General features: G+C 36.4%; 1 protein-coding gene across 3 annotated transcripts in view; it reads right to left on the bottom strand.

Annotated features, from left to right (window-relative positions):
- CDH19 (cadherin 19) overlaps positions 1–20,915 on the bottom strand; it is an 86,873-nt gene that overhangs the window by 58,174 nt on the left and 7,784 nt on the right. For 2 of the 3 annotated variants that reach the window (XM_070049866.1, XM_070049867.1), the window contains exons 2-3: positions 4,522–4,821; positions 2,060–2,354 (exon numbers count right to left, since the gene is read on the bottom strand). In XM_070049866.1, coding sequence (XP_069905967.1) covers positions 2,060–2,354; positions 4,522–4,713 — 487 coding nt within the window. In that variant the 5' untranslated portion in view covers positions 4,714–4,821. The remainder of the gene's footprint in view (positions 1–2,059; positions 2,355–4,521; positions 4,822–20,915) is intronic. The other variant, XM_070049868.1, reaches the window with a different exon arrangement.

Genomic DNA, 20,915 nt, shown 5'->3' with positions numbered 1-20,915 from the left:
GTACCTTAATCCACTTTTGGTGGGAATGTACTGGCACTATCACTGTGGAAGGTAGTATGGATATTGCTCAGAAATCTGAATATAGACCTTCCATATGACCCAGCCATACCACTCCTGAGAATTTACCCAAAGGAAATCAAATCAGCATATGAAAGTTACCTGTACCCCATTTTTTTTTTTTTTTTTTTTTTTTTTTGCAGCTGAATTCACAATAGCAAAGATATAGAATCAACTCAGATGTCCATCAACTGAAGACTGGATAAAGACGTTATGGAATACATACACCATAGAATACTACACAGCGATAAAAAAAATCCTGTCATTTGCAACAAAATGGATGCAACTGGAAACCATTACACTTAGTGAAATGTCAGTTCAAAAAAGACAGATACCAGATGTTCTCCCTGATCTGTGGTAACTAATAGATTACCTAAAAAGTAATCTACAGAAGTGAAATGGGCACTTCGAGGTGTGATAACTTTGTACAGCCATTGTCACTACTGCTGAGGAAGGTTGTTTTTTTTTTTTTCTTCATACTATTTGTTGAACTCTTTACTTAGCATAGTTAATCATATGTGTATGAAGTTAATTGAAAATAGATCTTATTGAAAATAAGAAAATAGATCTTAATTGAAAATAGATCACTGATAACAATGCACATAAAAATGGGAATAAGAGAGGGAGGAGGAAGAGGGGGGGAGTTTGGGTGGGAGAGTGGGTACAGTGGGAAGAATCACCGTGTTTCTAAAGTTGTAACTATAAAATTTATGAAGTTTGTATTCCTTAAATAAAAAGCTTTTTGAGGGAAGAAGTGAAGAATTGGGAAAATGAATGGTGGAATATACATGGTTATCATCTTTAACTAATGAATCAAATACTTAGTGGAGGCAGTTTCAAAGCAAGTTAGCATAATTTTAAATGACCTTTAAAGAATCACATTTGTCACAGTTAAGCAAATTTTTTAAAATGTAATTTTACCTTATATTACTACCAGTTTTTTTGAGGATAAATTTTGCATAAACATGTCTTCCCCTAAACCACAAAGACATTTCTGACTTCTAGAACTAACTCTTATATATTCTGAAAATCACTCTTCTATATGTGTTATGTTTAAAACAATAACACCAACTCTGAGTCTTGAAAAAGAGGCATAAAATGAAAATAACTGCACAGAGGTGCTCAACCACTTTGATTTACTTTTGGTCTTCATGTTATGTTTTTCTGATACAAATAGATTTTGTCTCTCCCTATTTCCACACCCATATTGTATAGAATTGTCTTTTTTTAAGATAAAATAGTATGTTTAAGAAATTAGGTCATTAAAAAGTAGTTTCATGAATCTCTTACATAAATATGTCCAATGGTTTCATTTTGCTTTAAAACCTGTGATGACATTGAATAACAGCAATTTTTAATGTATGGTAATAAGAGTAAAAAATTTGAAAATTATTCATAATTTTATAATTGCATCTTCTTGATCTTTTGATGCATCCTCATATCTCTGCAAATCGAAACACCTGCAAAGGCACACAAGAGACTGGTACTGCCTTGTAGTTGTTTCTAGGTTGAGAATATAGGTAACTGGAAAACATGGGTGAGCCGGTGAATTACTTTACTTTGAACATATTTGAGTAGTGTAGTTATATTTCTTCCTCTTCAAAAAAAAAGAATGCTATTAGGGGAAATCATGGGATTCATACACCTGCAGGTGGGGTCCAGCTATGCAACTGGAAAGTGTTTTCTTCTTAAAGTTATAAATGGAGTTGAGGCTTAGGGTAGAATTGGATAACAAACCCTCAAAACATGTCTGAAATAAGCATGAGTGAACAAATGATTGAGACTAGTAAAAATAATTTAAACTAAGGAAAGTATCATAACAGAATTACAAAATTTAAATATATTGCCTAATTTTTCAATGATTTTGCTTTTATTTGCTTAAATAGGTTTGCAGATGGGTGTACTGGTATTGAATTTAAACATTCCACTTCTAGAACACATGCTCAAAATCTTCAATGTTTTCCATGTTAATATATCTTTGATGAAAATGCATTTGCAGTACCTTCTGGAGACAGCTCTGGTACAGTGGCCTCATAAGGTCCATCTAGGAATTTTGGCTCATTGTCATTGACATCCGAAACTCTGATGACAAACTCAGACTCTGGCTCCACAGCCTTCCCAGTGGTGGTGTCGACTACCTGAGCTCTTAAGGTGTAAAGGGATTGTTCCTCTCTGTCAAGCCTCTGTACGGCATGGATGTCACCCGTTTTTTCATCAATAGTAAAAATAGTCCCAGCTCCAGCTCCCAGAAGTTTGTACTGAAAAGAATTGTTTCCATTGTCTAAATCAGATCTTAGCTGCAAGTGTAAAGAAGGACAACTTAGTTTTCTGCCTAATAATGGTATTAGTATTAATAAAATAATAATATTAATAAAGTTAGTATTATCAGTATTAGTATTAATAAAATAATGATAATAATAAAAATTATTAGTCAGCTTTCTGACTAATAATAAAGTATACTAAAGGGAGAACAAAGACCTAGAGATTATGCACAGTATCATTGATTCAAGTTTATTTCATGATTACATTCTTAATCTAAAACAATACTCTCAAATTTTTATATTATATTTGGCCTTAAAGAAAGATAGGACAATAACAATGAAGGGATATTTAAACAGCAATGCCTGTTTCTGGGCTGCAAATACATGGAAAACGGGGAAATATAAGAAAGGAAATGAGGGAGAACAATGAGAAATTAATAAGTCAACAATAGGGTATTTACTGGAAAATATAACATCTATGTTATCTATATACTTTATATTCATTTTCTTAAGGATCTAAAGGAAATGAGGGAGAACAATGAGAAATTAATAAGTCAACAATAGGGTATTTACTGGAAAATATAACATCTATGTTATCTATATACTTTATATTCATTTTCTTAAGGATCTTTTCTACTTATGTAATAAATTCTTTCTTCAGAGAAGGTCAATGAGATTGAAAGTTTTAAAAACATTCCCAGTCACAGGTCTTTGTGTAGATTTATGATTTAGTTGATCAGTGTGGTAATTCCAGATTCTCTCTCAGTGATACTGTGTCATATGATGTGAGCCCTGGACTTATAACCAGAAGAAATGAAACTTTGAAATCATTCTATTGACAAGGTATATCAAGTATACTTTGTCTTGTGTTATGCTAACCCTTTATATTTTGAAAAAAAGAAAGTAAATTTATTATCAAACATAGCATTGATTAATCATTCAGAAATTCATCTTTATAAATTTAATGAATTTCATTCTGTTTGAAAGGTAGATATAAAGGGACAAGGAGAGAGAAAGAGAGAGACAGAGAGAGAGAGAGAGAGAGGGAAACAGGTAGCTTCTCTCCACTGGTTCACTCTCTAAATGTCTGTAACAGCAGACAGGTAGCCAGGGAGGTGTTCTTTGTTCCAGTTATGCAGCTGCATTTGCCTCCAGCTCTTTCTTTGCTAAGTCTGGGCCCCTTAGTGATGGGAGAACACAAGGTGCTTGGCTGACTGAGGGACTCTTGGTTGATGAGCAGACTCTGAATACAGCCTCATGTAACCTACCAGACAAGTGATTTCCCTGCAGTCACCCTAGAATACTAAAATAGGATGAGAAATATTACTTGTTGCAGGTATGCACATACACACACTTCACAGATAGTTTGAAATCTATCTGTTTAAGATCCTAATCTAAGCCTTAGGTTGAATGTACTCAAGTACTTTGCTAATGCAGTAGGTGAACCTCTATGGCAATCAGATAATACGCTAGCACTGTGGCTCTCCTGAAAGGAATAGAAAAGAGAGTTAATGAATTGTGAGTGCTTCACCCTTTGGGTCCAATTAAATTTTAGTGCCAGTTAATTAGTGGTTAAACTTATTTCAGTTCATTTATCTAGAGAAAGAGCCTTACAGAAAAGGGTGTGCTTTCATAATTACCTCTGTTTAAAGAAAACCAAGCAATAATTAAACCCTAAACCATAAATAGAAGATGTTCTGTTTCATTAAGGTACTTTTCTTTAAATATATTCTTCTAAGAGAGTAAAAATAATGATTTTTTGTACTTCAATGTCACGAATCAAAAGGAGTGTTAGGCTACTAAGTTAGCTCATTGTAAAAGGATACGGTCTTAATCTGCTTCATTAAAAATGAATCGGGGTAAATCCACAGCTACTTAGTACAGCAGAAATTCGGATTGAAAACATGGGTCAATGATATTTATCTCAGTATGGCTCCTTTGAACCCTTACCAAGAATAACACAATCAAATTTCCAGATGTTGATAAATGAGGGTTACATTTTCACAAGGGAAATAGAAGGGCAAACCAGAGCTTTGCATTTTCTGCAAGTTTTTAGTGGATGCTTCTGGTGCTTGCAAATCTAAAATAATTTTGGTGACTTGGACTTTCCAGTTGTTCCATTGAGAAATGTCAAAGTCATCAAATACCAAATCACTTAACATGGTTACAACTCAATATGCTATGACACTTAGAAAATAAGTACCCGGCCAACAAGATGACTGGTATTCATTTCCTCTGGTACAGAAAATTGGTTCCACACCCAGCCACGCTTCACTCTTGAATGAGGAGCCACTAGTTGCTTCATTTTCTGTGTTTTGGAGTTCTCTGTTGCTGTAAGGCAATGCCAAAGAAGAGGAATTCCCAAGACAAAAGGTAGCAACAAGCCACAATTCATTATGATGTGTCTCTTGATTCCAGCTTCTCTTCTGAGGAAAACCGATGTTGCAAATAAAATCTTGTGTTCTTTTATAATCTTTTTTACTCATAAGTATCTTTTATATTCCTAAAGCATAAGAAACAAAAAATGGTCAAAAATAACATTTTCTCACATAATTACTAAAGACATGTTACAACTTTTGCTTGTGAAAAAAATAAAAATACACATTTAATTTCTCTTTCACTTAAGCTTATTAACTACATTTTGTAGCTCTGCAATAATTTGTTTCTGTTCAGGCATCATTTGTTTCAAATCACATCATAAATCTTTCTGAAAGTTCAAAAGTTGCTCTAGCAATCTCTTTGATTGACAGGTTACATTGAGATTGATTTTTTAGACATATAACTTGCTTGCTTATTCCTGTCTATCTCAGTAAAACTCAAACTATGTTGATAAAGCAACAGTAAGTCAGGAGAATATAAAAATCACATATTTTCCTTATTTTTAATCAATAGAAATAAGCTCTTCCATTCAATTTTCCAAACTGTTATTTTATGAAGTTAATTAAATAGACAAAATGACAGTTCAGATTAAAACTCGGGGATTTAATAAAGCATTATACTGATGCTATAAAACACTCTGAATAGAAAGCCAGTGCAAGATACTTACCCTTTCACAATGTGAAATATGTGGAAAAGTGCTTTGCAGCTTCATAAAGAGGAGATAAGATGATTTTCAGACAATAAACACAAAATTATACTGCCTAGTAAAAGGGCTGAAATTTCATAACATTTAAAATGGACATAAAGTTATCTTGTAGCTCTAAATACTCAAATGTATTTTAAGGTTAAAACCTTCCATCTACCTGAGGCTGACCTTACCCATCTTACTGACATTCTTTTTCATGATAGGTAGTCCTCATCCTTACCTGCAGTTGAATCCTTGACATTTCACACACTTGCCTGAACTGAAAAGGATTCACTTATTTGGAACCGATGTAGAGAAATAATTATATGAGATCTATATTGGAGTTTAATATCATATAATCAACAGAAAAGCCATAGAGACCAATATTACAGTTATTATACATAATTTTGTTTTAAATATTTTGCATGTATTTTTGAACAGCCCTTGAGGGACTTTTTACGCTTGGGCTTCTTGTTAGGAAAAGTTGTTAACAACACATAATTAAGAAGGAACACGGAGTTTCGGTAGTCCTCCTGTATGGCCTTCAAACAGATGTGTTCTTTGTTAAACATTTCTGGGGGAAGGTCATGAAGAGATTCAGTCAAGGTGAAAATTAAAGATGAATATTATACTTATGTTGAATATTTAAAACCCAAATATCTGTTGTTTAGAAACAACAGCTGATGAAAATCTTTGAAAGAAATCCAATTTTCTTCATGAGAAAGATATATTGTGTATATTTTAAATACTATCACCAACACTGATAACAATGTACACCTGGGGTCGCCACTGTGGCATAGTAATTTAACCCTCCACCTATGGAGTCAGTATCCCTGATGGGCATGGGTTTCAGTCCCAGTTGCTCTATTTCTGATCCAGCTCCTGCTGATGGCCTGGGAAAGCAATGGAAGATGGCCCAAGTGCTTGGGCCCCTGCATGCATGTGGAAGACCCAGAAGAAGCTCCTGGCTCCTGGATTTAAATTGGCCCAGCTCCATTTGGGAAGTTAACCTTTAGAGAGATGGAAGACCTCTCTCTCTCTCTTTCTCTTTCTCTCTCTCTCCTTCTCTCTCTGTTTAACTCTTCTTCTCAAATAAATAAATCTTTAAGGAAATACACTCACCATGAATAAAATTGTTGTTTTCCTTATTATATTTTCATACATATAAACTGCAGAAAATAATAGAATGAATACCTACCTATACAAGATTACCTGGCTTCAACACATGGCTAATCTTGTGTCATCTTTAGAGATATCTACTCCATGACATTAAAGCAAATTTCAATAGTGACACAGTTTTAACCACTCAACACACACAAGCATAAATGTCATATACATATGCATGTGTATACTTTTATAAATCAAAATTGCAGTTTGAAAATTAGTCTCCAATATAATCGAATATTCATTTAGTGTTCACATTAAAACTGTCCAACCACCTCTTAAACAGGATTCAAATGTGTTAACATAATACAGTTTCTTGACACATTTCTTAAATTTTGTGTGATCTATTGATTTCCTTAGTTTTCTTTTGATTTGTCCTTGCATTAACGTGTTGGACATATCAAGTCAGTTTTCCTATGGAGTTCCCTACATTCTGGATTTTTCCTTGTCTCTATAGTGTGATTCAGTGTTTCCTTATCCTATATATGTTTTATAATCAAGTAAAGACTAGATTAAATGTCATTTAATTTTCTTTGTAAAAAAATTCTAATAGCTATGACCTGCATTATGACACAGTAGGTTAAGCCAAAAATTTTATGCTGGCATCCTATATGTTCAGGTTCAAATCCTGGCTGATCCATTTCCAATACAGCTCCCTGCCAATGTGCCTGGGAAAGCAGTGGAAGAAGCCCCAAATCCTTGGCTTCTGCCAGTCATGTGGGAGATTTAGATGGAGTTCCTGCATCCTGGCTTCAGCCTGGCCCAGTCAATCCTATAACTATAACTATAATATTAGATTGACTCATAAACTCTAATTGAATTGTGACTATTTGGTGGGTGAATGAAACGTTGTGAGATCTCTCTACCTGCTGCTATTTCTATGTAACTGTTTTTCAAATAAATTAGTATACTTTTAAAAATATATTAATAGCTGAGGGTTTTTACTTCCTATTGCATGGCATCCTGTGTCTCAGAATGCCTTGTACTTCATAGTTTGTTTCTATTCTGTAGTTATTTTCTTTTTTGATTCTAAGATTCATTGAATATTCTAATATTATAATAAATATGCATTAGAATATTCACTCTACTATTCATATTTATTAGTAGGATAATTTTATGGACTTCCTCATCATCTTCTTTTAAAGTTTTATGAACTATTAATGAAAGTTACCTAAATTAAATAGTTAAATGACCACATGATGAAACAAAACAAAGAAATAGAAACTCAAAGGGAACCAAATAAAATTACTAGAAATTAATAATATGATATTTGAAATAATTTTAAGATATTATGGGATGGCTAATCAAAAAAATTGAACACAGCTGAAGAAAATATCTTTGAGTTTGAAGATGATTTAGTAGAAACTAATAAAATTAAAGTACAGGGATGACAGCAAGCGTGGCAATAGTGATTTTTATAATAAATAGAATTTCAGTAACTCGTTGGAAAATATAAAGAGGCATAAAATATCTATAGCTGTGATCTCTTAAAGGGAGCTTGGATTATTTTAATGGCCAATGATTTTTCAAATTTAAAAAAAAAATTACATCCACAGAAAGTAATGTCAGAAAAAACAGGATTTCCAGAACTTGTTGCTTGGGATGTCTACATCCAAAGACCGGGCACCACTTTTGAGTTCACACTGTTCTGCTTCAAATCAGAGCCATGCTGACGTGCCTCTGAAACAGTGAGTAATGGCTCAAATACTGGAGTTGCTGCCGCCAATGTGAGAGATCCAGATGGAATTTTTGACTCCTCTTGGCTTTATCTGTGCCAGCCCTGGATGTTGCAACCAATTTTGGAACAACCTAGTGGCTGGAAGTGTTTTTCTCTTTCTCTCTGTCTCTCTCTGTCTGTCTCTCTGCCTCAAATCTACAAATGAAACATCAAGAGAAAAACTTAAAATCATCATTGAAAATACGAAAGAATTACAATTCATTTTTTCTTGACAGGCAGAGTTAGACAGTGAGAGAGAGAGAAACAGAGAGAAGGGTCTTCCTTCCGTTGGTTCACCCCCCAAATGGCTGCTTCGGCCGGCGCTGCACTGATCCGAAGCCAGGAGCCAGGTGCCTCCTCCCTATCTCCCCATGTGGGTGCAGGCGCCCAAGTAGCTGGGCCATCCTCCACTGCCTTCCCTGGCCACAGCAGAGAGCCGGACTGGAAGAGGAGCAACCGAGACAGAATCCGGCGCCCCAACCGGGACTATAACTTGGGGTGCCGGCGCCGCAGGTAGAGGATTAGCCTAGTGAGCCACGGTGCTGGCTTACAATTCATTTTAAATATTATTCAGAAATAATGTTAATATCACCAGCAATAGAATGGCATCCATATTTTTTTCCAGAGGAAAAACTCTCAAGGCATAATTATGTATGCTACAAAATAAGAGAAATACTAAGTAAAACTGACAGTCCCCATCAATGGCACAACTTCACTACAACAATGACATGGAGCAAGGTGTGGCCTTGCAGTAAAGAGACACTATGTAGGATACCTACACAGCACATTGCATTACCTGGGCTTAATACCTAGCTCCTGCTTCTGATCCCAGCTTCCTGGTGTCGTGGACCCTGGGAGGCAAAAATGATGGCTCCAGTACTTGGATTCCTGCTATCCCTTTGGGAAACCCAGACTGAGTTCTCAGCTCTATGCTTCAGTTTCAGACCAGCCTCAGTCACTGCGGGAATTTTCAGAGTTCTGTCTCCTTCTCTGCCCTCTTCATCGCTGTTGCGCTCGCTCTCTCTCTCTCTCTCTCTCTCTCTCTCATAAATAAATAAATAAATAAATAACATTTAAAATAATAATGGGAGAATATTCAGAACAAAAGATATGTGAGCCTATACAGAATAATGGTATGATATAAAAATGTCAAATATATGGATAAATATACAATATTACATTAGCTTATTTTTGCTTTAAAAAGCAATTTACTGACTATACAATGAAAACAATGTGCTATGGGATGTGTAACATATAATAAAGCAAAAGTCATGATGATAATGGAACTAATGATGTCATGTGAGAAGTTAAAATAGCTGGTAGTCAACTCCTTACATTGAAGGTAATGTGATACAATAATTTGAGTATTGTGATGAGTGAAGTATGCATGTTTAAATTCCAAGAGTAGTCACTACAAACTATCAAAAAAGGACAAAAGTAATGAGATAATTGGAAATACTTTCATATAATAATAGGTAAAGAGAGAGAAAAAGGTGAAATCATATTTCATAGCAAACCATACCAAATCACTAACTTCATTAATCAATACACCCTACAAAAACCAAAAGCTAAAGATCATCAGATGAGATTTTAAAACTTAACCTAGTCATGTACTCCTTAGAAAGTAAACATGTTAATGTTAACTACACATATGACTTGTGAACAAAATATAGGAAGACAGGCACTGTACAAATAAGCATTATCGGGGCCTACATTTAGCCTAGTGGTTGAAATATGTAAAGACACCTGAGTCCCATATTGGACGACTGTGAGTGTACTGTCTCTATTCTCAAGTCTAGCTTCCTATCAATGTTTACCTTGAGAGGTGGTAGATGACGGTTCAAGTATTTAGTCCCCTGTTACCCATGTGCGAGGCTTGGACTGAATTACAGGTCCCTGGCTCTGGCTTTCAGATTGGATAGTTGCCAACATTTGGGGATTGAACAGGAGGATAGGGCCTCTTTCTCTCTCTCAAATAAATAAATTTTAAATTGAAGATAAATATACATATGAAAATAATAATAAAATATGTGATATGTTTTTCAATAAGCATGGTAGATAATAGTAAATATTTTAATAGCAGTTTATTGATGAAAGTTTACAAAAGAATTTAAATTATACACAAAACTAATTCAATTAAAAATCTACACAATCATTTTGGAAACTAACTTGACAAAACAGTGTACCTTAATGTATTTTTTTATTTGACAGGCAGAGTTAGACAGTGAGAGAGAGACAGAGAGAAAGGTCTTCCTTCTGTTGGTTCACCTCCCAAATGGCTGCTGTGGCCATTTGTGGCCAGCGCGCTACACCAATCCGAAGCCAGGAGACAGGTGCTTCTTCCTGGTCTCCCATTCGGGTGCAGGGGCCCAAGTGCTTGGGCCATCCTCCACTGCCTTTTGGGGCCACAGCAGAGAACTGAACTGGAAGAGGAGCAACCGGGACTAGAACCCGGCACCCATATGTGATGCTGACTCCACAGGAGGAGGATTAACCAAGCAAGCCAAGGCACTGGCCCCTGTAAGTTTAATATATATATAACCATTAGTTATATTTTATTGCTCCATAACTAAATAAATGATCAAGTTTATTCACTGAGGAGCAAATCTGAATTGGATTAACACAGACAAAATTTGAAAAATAAACCATAAGTTAAAATACCATATTATATCAATTTTATAAGTGTTTCAACTATATAAGGTAACAATATTTGATGCCCTCAATGTATTCTATAAATGAGTAAGTCTAGAAGCAGAAAACAGATGCTTAACATTTTATAGTAATTACCATACTAGTAGGAAGTGAAATTTATATTAAACTTTGAAGTTACAAAGATCTGTCATGTGTTCCTTCCTTTAAAACAACCTAAACTAAATATATCAAATAATAATATTCAAACATAAGGAAGATTGTCTTCTCTGGGTTTTATGTTATGTGCATATTTTTAATATTTCATACTTGGATTAAAATTAAAAGTTAAAATGCTATCCTTTAATAATAACACCTGTGATTATCTTGTAATTTTAATCTGCTGATATTAATCATTCTACAAAAATATTTGAAAGGGTAGTAGTTACATCTAAATAATGAAATATTGTGTAAATATGTAAAGTTTCCTATTATCCCAAACATACTATAATGCTCACACATTTCAGAGGAAGAACAAAATATTTCAGATAAGTGTCCACTTCTGATTGAGGACTGGTGACAGCTGTCAGCACTGCCAGACGAGGAAGCGCTCCAGCATGAACCCAGGCAAGTAAGGAAAACCTCACCACCTAGTTGTGTCAGAAACCAGCCCACAAGAAACCAGCAGTGACATTTATGTCCTGCATTTGTAATCCTGGTTATATCTTCCAGTCAGTGAGCACATTAATAGCAACTTGTAAAATATTTCAACACGGAGGAAAAACACATCTAACAGTGCATATCATGTTGATGTACTGCTGTACCTGTGTTAATTAATAAATGTTTATTACATAAAGTACTAATTGTATCTTAAAATATATAATTCATCAAGTAGCACAGTACTTAAGAAATTTCAGGAGAGGAGAGAAAAGGCCTAACATTTATTCATTTACTCATAAGGAGAACTAGACTAGAAACCTCTTCTTACAGATGTCAAGTATGTAACATACATGGTGCTTTATTGGACAGAAGGAAAAGTACATTGATAGCTAGCACTATGACACCTGTCACCGAAAGTTCACCTTGTTAACACTGAATGAAGTTCCACATGTTTCCTTGTAACTTTCAGATCATTCTTGAAACTAGATATTATAAAGTGTTTTCTATTATCAGTTTGTAGCACATTTTCCCCATTTTTCTTAAGAACTCCATGGTCAGAAAAAGAAAATAGAAGAATAAGTCAGAATGACAAATTTGGTGTCTGTGTAGTGAAGCACAAACGTTGAAGCTGGGAGGTGCGGGTGGGATAAATAAAGAAGGGTAACCCTGTTTGTGATCTCTTAAAAATGAAGGGAAATGTGGCAGTTTCGTGGGTGATGCGATATATAAATGCTTTGAATGGTGCTGTCACATCCAGTAGTAGGAAATATGGAAAGAAATGTGAGTGGAAATAGCTTGCATATGTTAGTGAGAACGAAGCTATATTTCTGGACCAAAAATTGTAATAAAGCATGTGCCAACTCTTGTTTCCAAAAACCTTCATTCCACAGGATTAGAATGCGAATGATCTTACCCTGTTCCATTTTTGAACTCCCATTAAGTATCTATTTTGCATATTTACTGCCACACAGGACTCAGCCTTGTGCTACAGCTAAAGCAACGTGGCTCAGAATATCCTCTGCACAGCCCTCCCCACTCACTGTTCGTGTGATGTCCTTGGATGCGCAGCAAGAAGAGCCACTGCAGATCTGAGCTGGGTGTCCTGACCTCTGCACCTGAGTGCTGGGGAAACCTGAGAACTAACAAGCAGCATGGAGCTAAGCACTGCCATGGTGAGCCTGTTGTGAAAAATGCCCTAGAATAAATGATAGGTTCCAATGGATGAAACCTCATTTTCTGGAATCCTTTCTCCCACTTTTTTTCTCCTTACACAGGCTCCCCAAGTGTATTTTCTTTCCACAGCAGAAGATGCATAAACCCGATATCTCAACTGGAAAAGAAGTGAATAAAAACCTTTCAATTTATGTTACCATTATATAGTCACCCACTGGTGCTATAAAGTTCTTTTTTTGCTAGATGAAAGTAAGGAATTGGAAACTACAGAACAGGGGCCAGCATTGTGGCATGGCAGGTTACGCTCCCACCTGCAACACCAGAATCCCATGTGGGCACCAGTTCCTTTACCAGCTGTTGCATTTCTGATCCAGCTCCCTGCTGATGCACCTGGGAAAGCAATGGAAGATGACCCAAGTATTTGGGTCCCTGTACCACATGACAGACCCAGACGAAGCTCCTGGATTCTGGTGTTGGTCTGGTCTAGCCCTCATTGTTGTGGCCGTTTGGGAGTGAATCTGCAGATGGAAGATCTCTCTTTCTCCCTCTCTCTTTAAATCTCTGCCTTTAAAATGCAAAAGTAAACCTCTAAAAATAAATTTTAAAAAAGTAAATACAAAATAATTCCTTTACTTTTAGAAAATCTGGAGGACTGTGCTCTAAAAAGCAGAATCTTGACTGAATTGAGGGAAATCAAATAGATTAAAATTTTCTTCGCATGTATCTGTATTTTTAATATTTATCCAATTAATATATACATCTGCATAAGATAAAATTTAAAATTACTTTTATAACAAAGGTTACCTGACACCATAGTGAAAATACGGAAAATCATTCTCAAATGATTCTCTAGTGATTCCTAAATACCTAGATATAAAATGTTCCTCCAAGGTACCTTCGTGGAATTCAAAGCATCACAGGATGAATGAATAGCTAACACAGCCCAACACCTAATAGCTGCACAACCCTGAGCAAAAGCCTTCTGGGGAGCTGGCGTTCTGGCATAGTGGGTAAAGCCGCCTCCCGCAGTGCCGGCATCTGATATGGGCGCCAGTTCAAGACCTGACTGCTCCACTTCCGATCCAGCTCCCTGCTATGGCCTGGGAAAGCAGTAGAAGATGGCCCAAGGCTGGCACTGCTGCTCACTAGGCTAATCCTCCACTTGCAACGCCAGCACCCCGGGGTTCTAGTCTCGGTCGGGGTGCCAGATTCTGTCCTGGTTGCCCTTCTTCCAGTCCAGCTCTCTGCTGTGGCCCGGGAAGGCAGTGGAGCACAGCCCAAGTGCTTTGGCCCTGCACCCGCATGGGAGACCAGGAGAAGCACCTGGCTCCTGGCTTCGGATCAGCGTGGTGCGCTGGCCGCAGCAGCCTTGGGGGAAGGGGGTGAACCAACGGCAAAAGGAAGACCTCTCTCTCTGTCTCTCTCTCTCACTGTCCACTCTGCCTATCAAAAAATAATAATAATAATAATAAAGAAGAAGAAGATGGCCCAAATCCTTGGGCCCCTGCACCAGCGTGGGAGACCTGGAAGAAGCTCCTGGCTCCTGGCTTCCAATCGGCGCAGCTCCGGCCATTGCAGCCAATTGGAGTGTGAACCTGCGGATAGAAGAACTCTCTCTCTCTCTCTCTCCTCTCTCTCTCTCTCTCTGCCTCTCCTCTCTCCATGTAATTCTGACTTCCAAATAAATAAATAAATCTTTAAAAAAAATCTTGGAATCCTTGGTTATTTCACATGAAAATCCAGGATAACAATAATAATGTTTTACACAGATGTTGACTGCACAATTGTATTTATGATGAAAGGAGTTGCTGAACCCAGAATATTTTCTCATATAAAGTAGATGTTATGTTAAAATGTTTGTAATTATTTATTTATTAATATATACTCAGATCATAGTTCAAAAGTTTCACAGATAAGATTCCAAGAATACAATGATACTTTCCTCCCTTCGGACTCCTTCCTTTCTTTCTTTTACTTTTAATTGTTTTGCAAAAATACGATTTCAATTTACACTACAATCACAGGCTAAATGCTCTTCTCAGAAAATAATTCTACAAGTATAAGACAGATAGGTCACTGTTCCTCACGGGGTTGGACAAGGGTCGACAACAACAATCAAACCACAAGATGTCAGTTTAGCTGGGTGTGTATCAAGGGATGCTCCTTTGTGTACTCTACATATTTGCTACATTCAGAAAAAAAATAGCTGCCAATAGATGGATGTTAAAGATTTATTCATTTCAATATTTCACAGATTTGAATGATCAGCTCTTTTTATTTCTGGAAAAATATACACACAGAGTTTTATATGACTTTGTAAAAATAGTTTAGGGTACTTGAATACCATTATTTTATTTCTAAGCATGGCTAAGTGACTATGACAAATAAACACTGTTATGCTTGAAGCAATACATGATAGTGCATGGACATATAGAAGCTGAAAATGATCCCAGTGTGACTCAGAACAATTATATTTTCAAAGAAGACTAATTATGACTTAAGGGATGAAAAATATTATCATCTATGCACTTATACAGTTTGAGACGGAATCTAATTAGTAATTGTCTTTTCTATGACCTCTTCTTGGTTATATAAAGATAATTATTCCATCTGTGAAAACGTATAAAATATAATGCATTCTGGATGGCTGTGGAATGCAGCACTATGAGCTCCACCAAGCCCAGCTTCTCACAGAGGAAAGCAGATGGCAATTAATATAATGTCTCCATCTTTAGAAAGCTATTGAGTAGGTTTGGCCAAAATGATATGTCATAAGATTTACAATTTGTGGTAATTAGGAAGTTCTAAAGCTTTCAAAAATTACAGGAAAACTTATTCTACAAAGCTATTGAAAGATAAACTGCAAAGACTCCTTCCATCAATGAAAAGAAGAACATCTAACTTCTTATATTGAAACGTTAGGATCTAAATGCTTGAAGCAAGCAAATTCTATATATCTTTAATGTGAAACACATAGAAAGATATGGCTTGTGAGGTCAAGAGTGGCACTATTATTGCTGGGGAAGTAGTTAGAAATGTTTCACTGTTCTATCTTCTGAGTTAAGGGTTAATAATAAAAATTTAAAAATGGAAGCAATTGTGTGCCTATTAACTGCTACCCCTCCCCCTTTTTTATTTCATAGGCACCACTATCATATCTTTGAGAATAGTGGCATAATGGTTGTTGGAAGGTGTTATACTATACCTTGAATTTACTTTTATTATACATACATTGCCTCAACACTCATTTCAAAAAGGTGTTCTATATTTTCATGAATCTATTTAATACCTTGACAACAGAAGTAAGGAAATTAATTTTATAAAAATGTTAACTAAAGAAAATAAACTCCTGGTTTAATTGTTCTGGCTGAATGTCTTTGGAAATATCTACCACCCATTATCTTATTTCACATTTCATTACCTGCCTTTGTATTTATATTTATTTTACAGTGTGACTTTAATCATTAATGATAACAATGTTCGTTTTTATGGAAATGCTTTGAATATTCTAATAAATGCTAAGAGACATCTACAGTTACAGGACATTGAAATGGTTTTTCTCTTTCTCCCATTGAGCACCCTGCAATATTGACTGCACATATCCTGCTGGAAGGTGTTGACCCGACTCAACACTCACACTGATTCTCTTATCCAGAAAGGAATAATATGAGTAAGAGAATCAATGGTAACTGGAGGGTAATTGAAAAAACTTCACGACCAATTGGACAGGAAAAAAAAAAAAACAAAACAAACAAACAAAAAAACTGTGTAAGGAGCAGCAAATGAAAATTTCAAAATATAGAGGCCCAAACACCTCCAAAAGTTACAAAGTTACAAATAAAATTACTTAGTTGAAATTGGTTCTTCTAAAGTTCAAATTTTAATTGTTATCATCTTCTCCTAATTAGTCCACACTATGACTCTAAGAATGTGTTAGAGTTCAGCCTTTTAGGATTTCATAAATTGTTCCAAACTCTTTTTTTGCATTTTTTTAAATTTTTATTTAGTAAATATAAATGTCCAAAGTATAGTTTATGGATTATAATGGCTTCCCCCCGATAACTTCCCTAGCACCCCTCCCATCTCCCGTTCCCTCTCCCATTCCATTCACATCAAGATTCATTTTCAGTTATCTTTATATAATAAGATAGATTTAGTATGTGGGGAGCAACCCGGACTGGACTGAGTTACTGGAATTAAGACTTATTCTATGCATCTGCTCTCCCACAATATGGCGCTGGGAGAGGAGAAAACAGCTTCTACGCAGCTGCCTCTTGCCAACTTGAGTGATGACCTCCAGGAGCTGATCCTGCTCCTGATTGGAGGAGAGCAGCGTACTCGGCGTGTGGGCAGCCAAGTTGGGATTGGCGGAGGAGGACTATAAAGGAGGAGAGAGACGGAATGCACCAGGAACATCTAAGGGGAACATCTGAAGGACACCTGTGCAGCCCCCAAGAGAGCTGGCCGGCGGTGTGCCGCTCCCCCGCAGAATTGGGGAATGTGGCAGGGGGAACCGCCCTTCCACGGAGGTGGAAGGGTCGGTAGCCAACCCAGGAAGAACCAGCAGCAAACCCGGGGAGGGCCGAGCAGACGAAAGAACAATGCAGGGTCCTGTGTCGTTCCTCCACGAAGACAGGGAGCGACATAATGGTGCCGTGACTCGGATATGAAGCCTAGGCAGGGCTTAGTGTCGTTCCTCCATGAAGAGGGGGAACGACATAGTATATATTAAGTAAAGATTTCATCAGTTTGCACCCACACAGAAACACAAAGTATAATATACTGTTTCAGTACTAGTTACAGCATTACTTCACATTGGACAACACATTAAGGACAGATCCCACATGAGGAGTAAGTACACAGTGACTCCTGTTGTTGACTTAACAATTTGACACTCTTGTTTATGGCATCAGTAATCTCCCTAGGCTCTAGTCATGAGTTGCCAAGGTTATGGAAGCCTTTTGAGTTTGCTGACTTCGATCTTATTCTGACAGAGTCATAGTCAAAGTGGAAGTTCTCTCCTCCCTTCAGAGAAAGGTACCTCCTTCTTTGAAGACCTGTTCTTTCCACTGGGATCTCACTCACAGAGAACTTTCATTTAGTTTTTTTTGTTTTTTGTTTTTTGTTTTTTGTTTTTTTTTCCCCCGAGTGTCTTGGCTTTCCATGCCTGAAATACTCTCATGGGCTCTTCAGCCAGATCTGAATGCCTTAAGGGCTGATTCTGAGGCCAGAGTGCTATTTAGGACATCTGCCATTCTATGAGTCTGCTGTGCATCCCACTTCACATGTTGGATCGTTCTTTCCCTTTTTTATTCTATCTTTTAGTATTAGCAGACACTAGTCTTGTTTGTGTGATCCCTTTGACTCTTAGATGTATCAGTATGATCAATTGTGAATGGAAATTGATCACTTGGACTAGTGAGATGGCATTGGTACATGCAACCTTGATGGTATTGTCTTGGAATCCCCTGGCACATTTCTAACTCCACCATTTGGGGCAAATCCGATTGAGCATGTCCCAAATTGTACATCTCCTCCCTCTCTTATCCCACTCTTATATTTACAATGAATCACTTTTCAGTTAAATTTAAACACCTAAGAATAATGTGTGTTAATTACAGAGTTCAACCAATATTATTAAGTAGAACAAAAAAATACTAAAATGGATAAAGTATTACATTGTACATCAACAGTCAGGACAAAGGCTGATCAACTCACTGTTTCTCATTGTGTTCATTTCACTTCAACAGGTTTCCCCTTTGGTGCTCAGTTAGTTGTCACCAATCAGGGAGAACATATGATATTTGTCCCTTTGGGACTGGCTTAATTCACTCAGCATGAAGTTTTCCAGATTCCTCCATTTTGTTGCAAATGACCAGGTTTCATTGTTTTTGACTGCTGTATAGTATTCTATAGAGTACATGTCCCATAATTTCTTTATCCAGTCTACTGTTGATGGACATTTGGGTTGGCTCCAGGTCTTAGCTATTGTGAATTGAGCTGCAATAAACATTAATGTGCAGACAGCTTGTTTGTTTGCCAATTTCATTTCCTTTGGGTAAATTCCAAGGAGTGGGATGGCTGGGTTTTATGGTAGGGTTATCTTCAGTTTTCTGAGGAATCTCCAGACTGACTTCCATAGTGGCTTAACCAATTTGCATTCCCACCAACAGTGGGTTAGTGTCCCTTTTTCCTCACATCCTCTCCAGCATCTATTGTTGGTAGATTTCTGAATGTGAGCCGTTCTAACCGGCGTGAGGTGAAACCTCATTGTGGTTTTGATTTGCATTTCCCTGATTGCTAGTGATCTTGAAACTCTAAATGTTTATTCTGCTGAAATGTTTGTTACTAAGATATAAAATAATAAGAGAATTAAAAAAAACTAGTATCTTTTGATCATGGTTTTAGGTATACAATTGTTTACCGATGTCCCTCTTTCCAAAAAAATTAGGTTATGTTGTTACTAATTTTGCTAATGAAATATGAACAAATGTGATGTCTATTAGTTTAGAACTGAGATCCTGAATAGCTTATGAATTTTTTATTGTCTTTAGCTCCCTGTATATTACAATCAGATGCTATAGTTATGAGACAGTGGCTTGTCCTCCAAGCTTAGGTCATAGTCGACAGTGGAAGTTTAATGCCGCACCCCTACTTATTCCCACTAAATATTTTGTGGTGTAAGACTCCTGAGAACTGGAAAGTTATTTCATTAACATAAAATGGACTATCATTCAAGCTAATAAAATCATCAACGATGTCCCTAGCACCATAAGTGTTAACTCATGTATTCTCATTCCTTGAAATCCGATGAGATACTTAATATCTCAATTTCAAAAGAGAAATAAGATCAATAAGAGTTTACATAATCTCATGAGAGAAAGAGTCAGCAAAGCCAGCTACAGATCATAGCTGGAGTGAAGACATATCAGAGTAAAGAAAGGGATAAAAATGCCTTGCTCAAGAAAACACAGGAGAAAGCGAGAATACAGGAGGTTGCATACAGCATACAGGAGAAATGCTGTGTGCCCAGGAATTTCAGAGGACAGTCTGAGGTAAGCCATTTCCCAGATAAGACACTAGAGTTTATAACTAGGCTACAAATCCTCACAACTTTAATTCTGCTAATTTATTTTTGGTCTTCGTGAAAGCTTGGTTTCCTCAATTCAGCTCATCACTAGTTTTTCTAAAATATTTGCTCCACAACTTTAGGTACTACATTAGTCATTCTGTCATTCCTTCACAATTTTTAGAAACAAATGCTTAAAATTTTCATTTTGAATTGTGTTCTATATTTTCTGTCATTTCCTTATTTTTGTGGTGCATTCTAGACTCACTGTTTGCACATTTAATGGCAGGATATTTCACATGCATTCCTACAATATATAAAATATTAATGTTAGTTGGGTGACCCATTAAAAGCACAAACTTGTAAGAAATCTTCATTTTCAGATATCTGATGAATAAAATCTTAAAATTAAGATTTTCTGGAAAAAAAAAATTTCAGGTGTTTTTCCTGAAGTGCATATTACCTTTTTTCCTTAGCTAATTAGTTGGGACTTTACTTTTTTTTTCTTCTGGAATCATTATTGATTATTGTTCACACGAATGGGCACAGAGATACACAAATACATGAATATAGTTATTGGCATATGCAATATTCCTATGAGGTGGCAAGCATACTGCAAATTATTCATATTAACACAAAATTAAGCATGTCATAGTTAAAAATGAGACAAATAAAAGTGTTAATTTGTGATTATAAAGAAATATCTGTTTTCATGCTCGGTAATAAGAAAGTAATTAACAGTACTAAATACAAAAAGGACATATATGATTAAAGATGAGGGGTTGGCATTGTGGCACAGGGCATTAAGCTGTGTCTTGTGATGCCATCATCCCACAAGGCAGTGTTGGTGTGATCTTGGCTTCTCTACGCCTGTCATTCATATGGGAGACCTGGACTGAGTTCTGTGCTCCGGCTTTGGACTGGAACAGATTCAGCGCTTGTGTCCATCTGGGAGGTGAACCAGCAGATGCAAATCTCTTGCTCTATCACTCTGAATTTCAAGTAAATACATCTTTTTTAAAAAGATGAATTTAAATTCAAAGAGTTTTTCTGTATTAGTAGTAATTGCAATACTTTCAAAAATAATTTTTGATATACATGTACTGGAGAATTATTCTCAAT

Source organism: Oryctolagus cuniculus, chromosome 10 (genome assembly GCF_964237555.1).
Source record: "Oryctolagus cuniculus chromosome 10, mOryCun1.1, whole genome shotgun sequence".
Lineage (NCBI taxonomy): Eukaryota > Metazoa > Chordata > Mammalia > Lagomorpha > Leporidae > Oryctolagus > Oryctolagus cuniculus.
The sequence above is the reverse complement of the archived record's forward strand: the minus strand, read 5'-3'. Positions and strand labels throughout refer to the sequence as shown.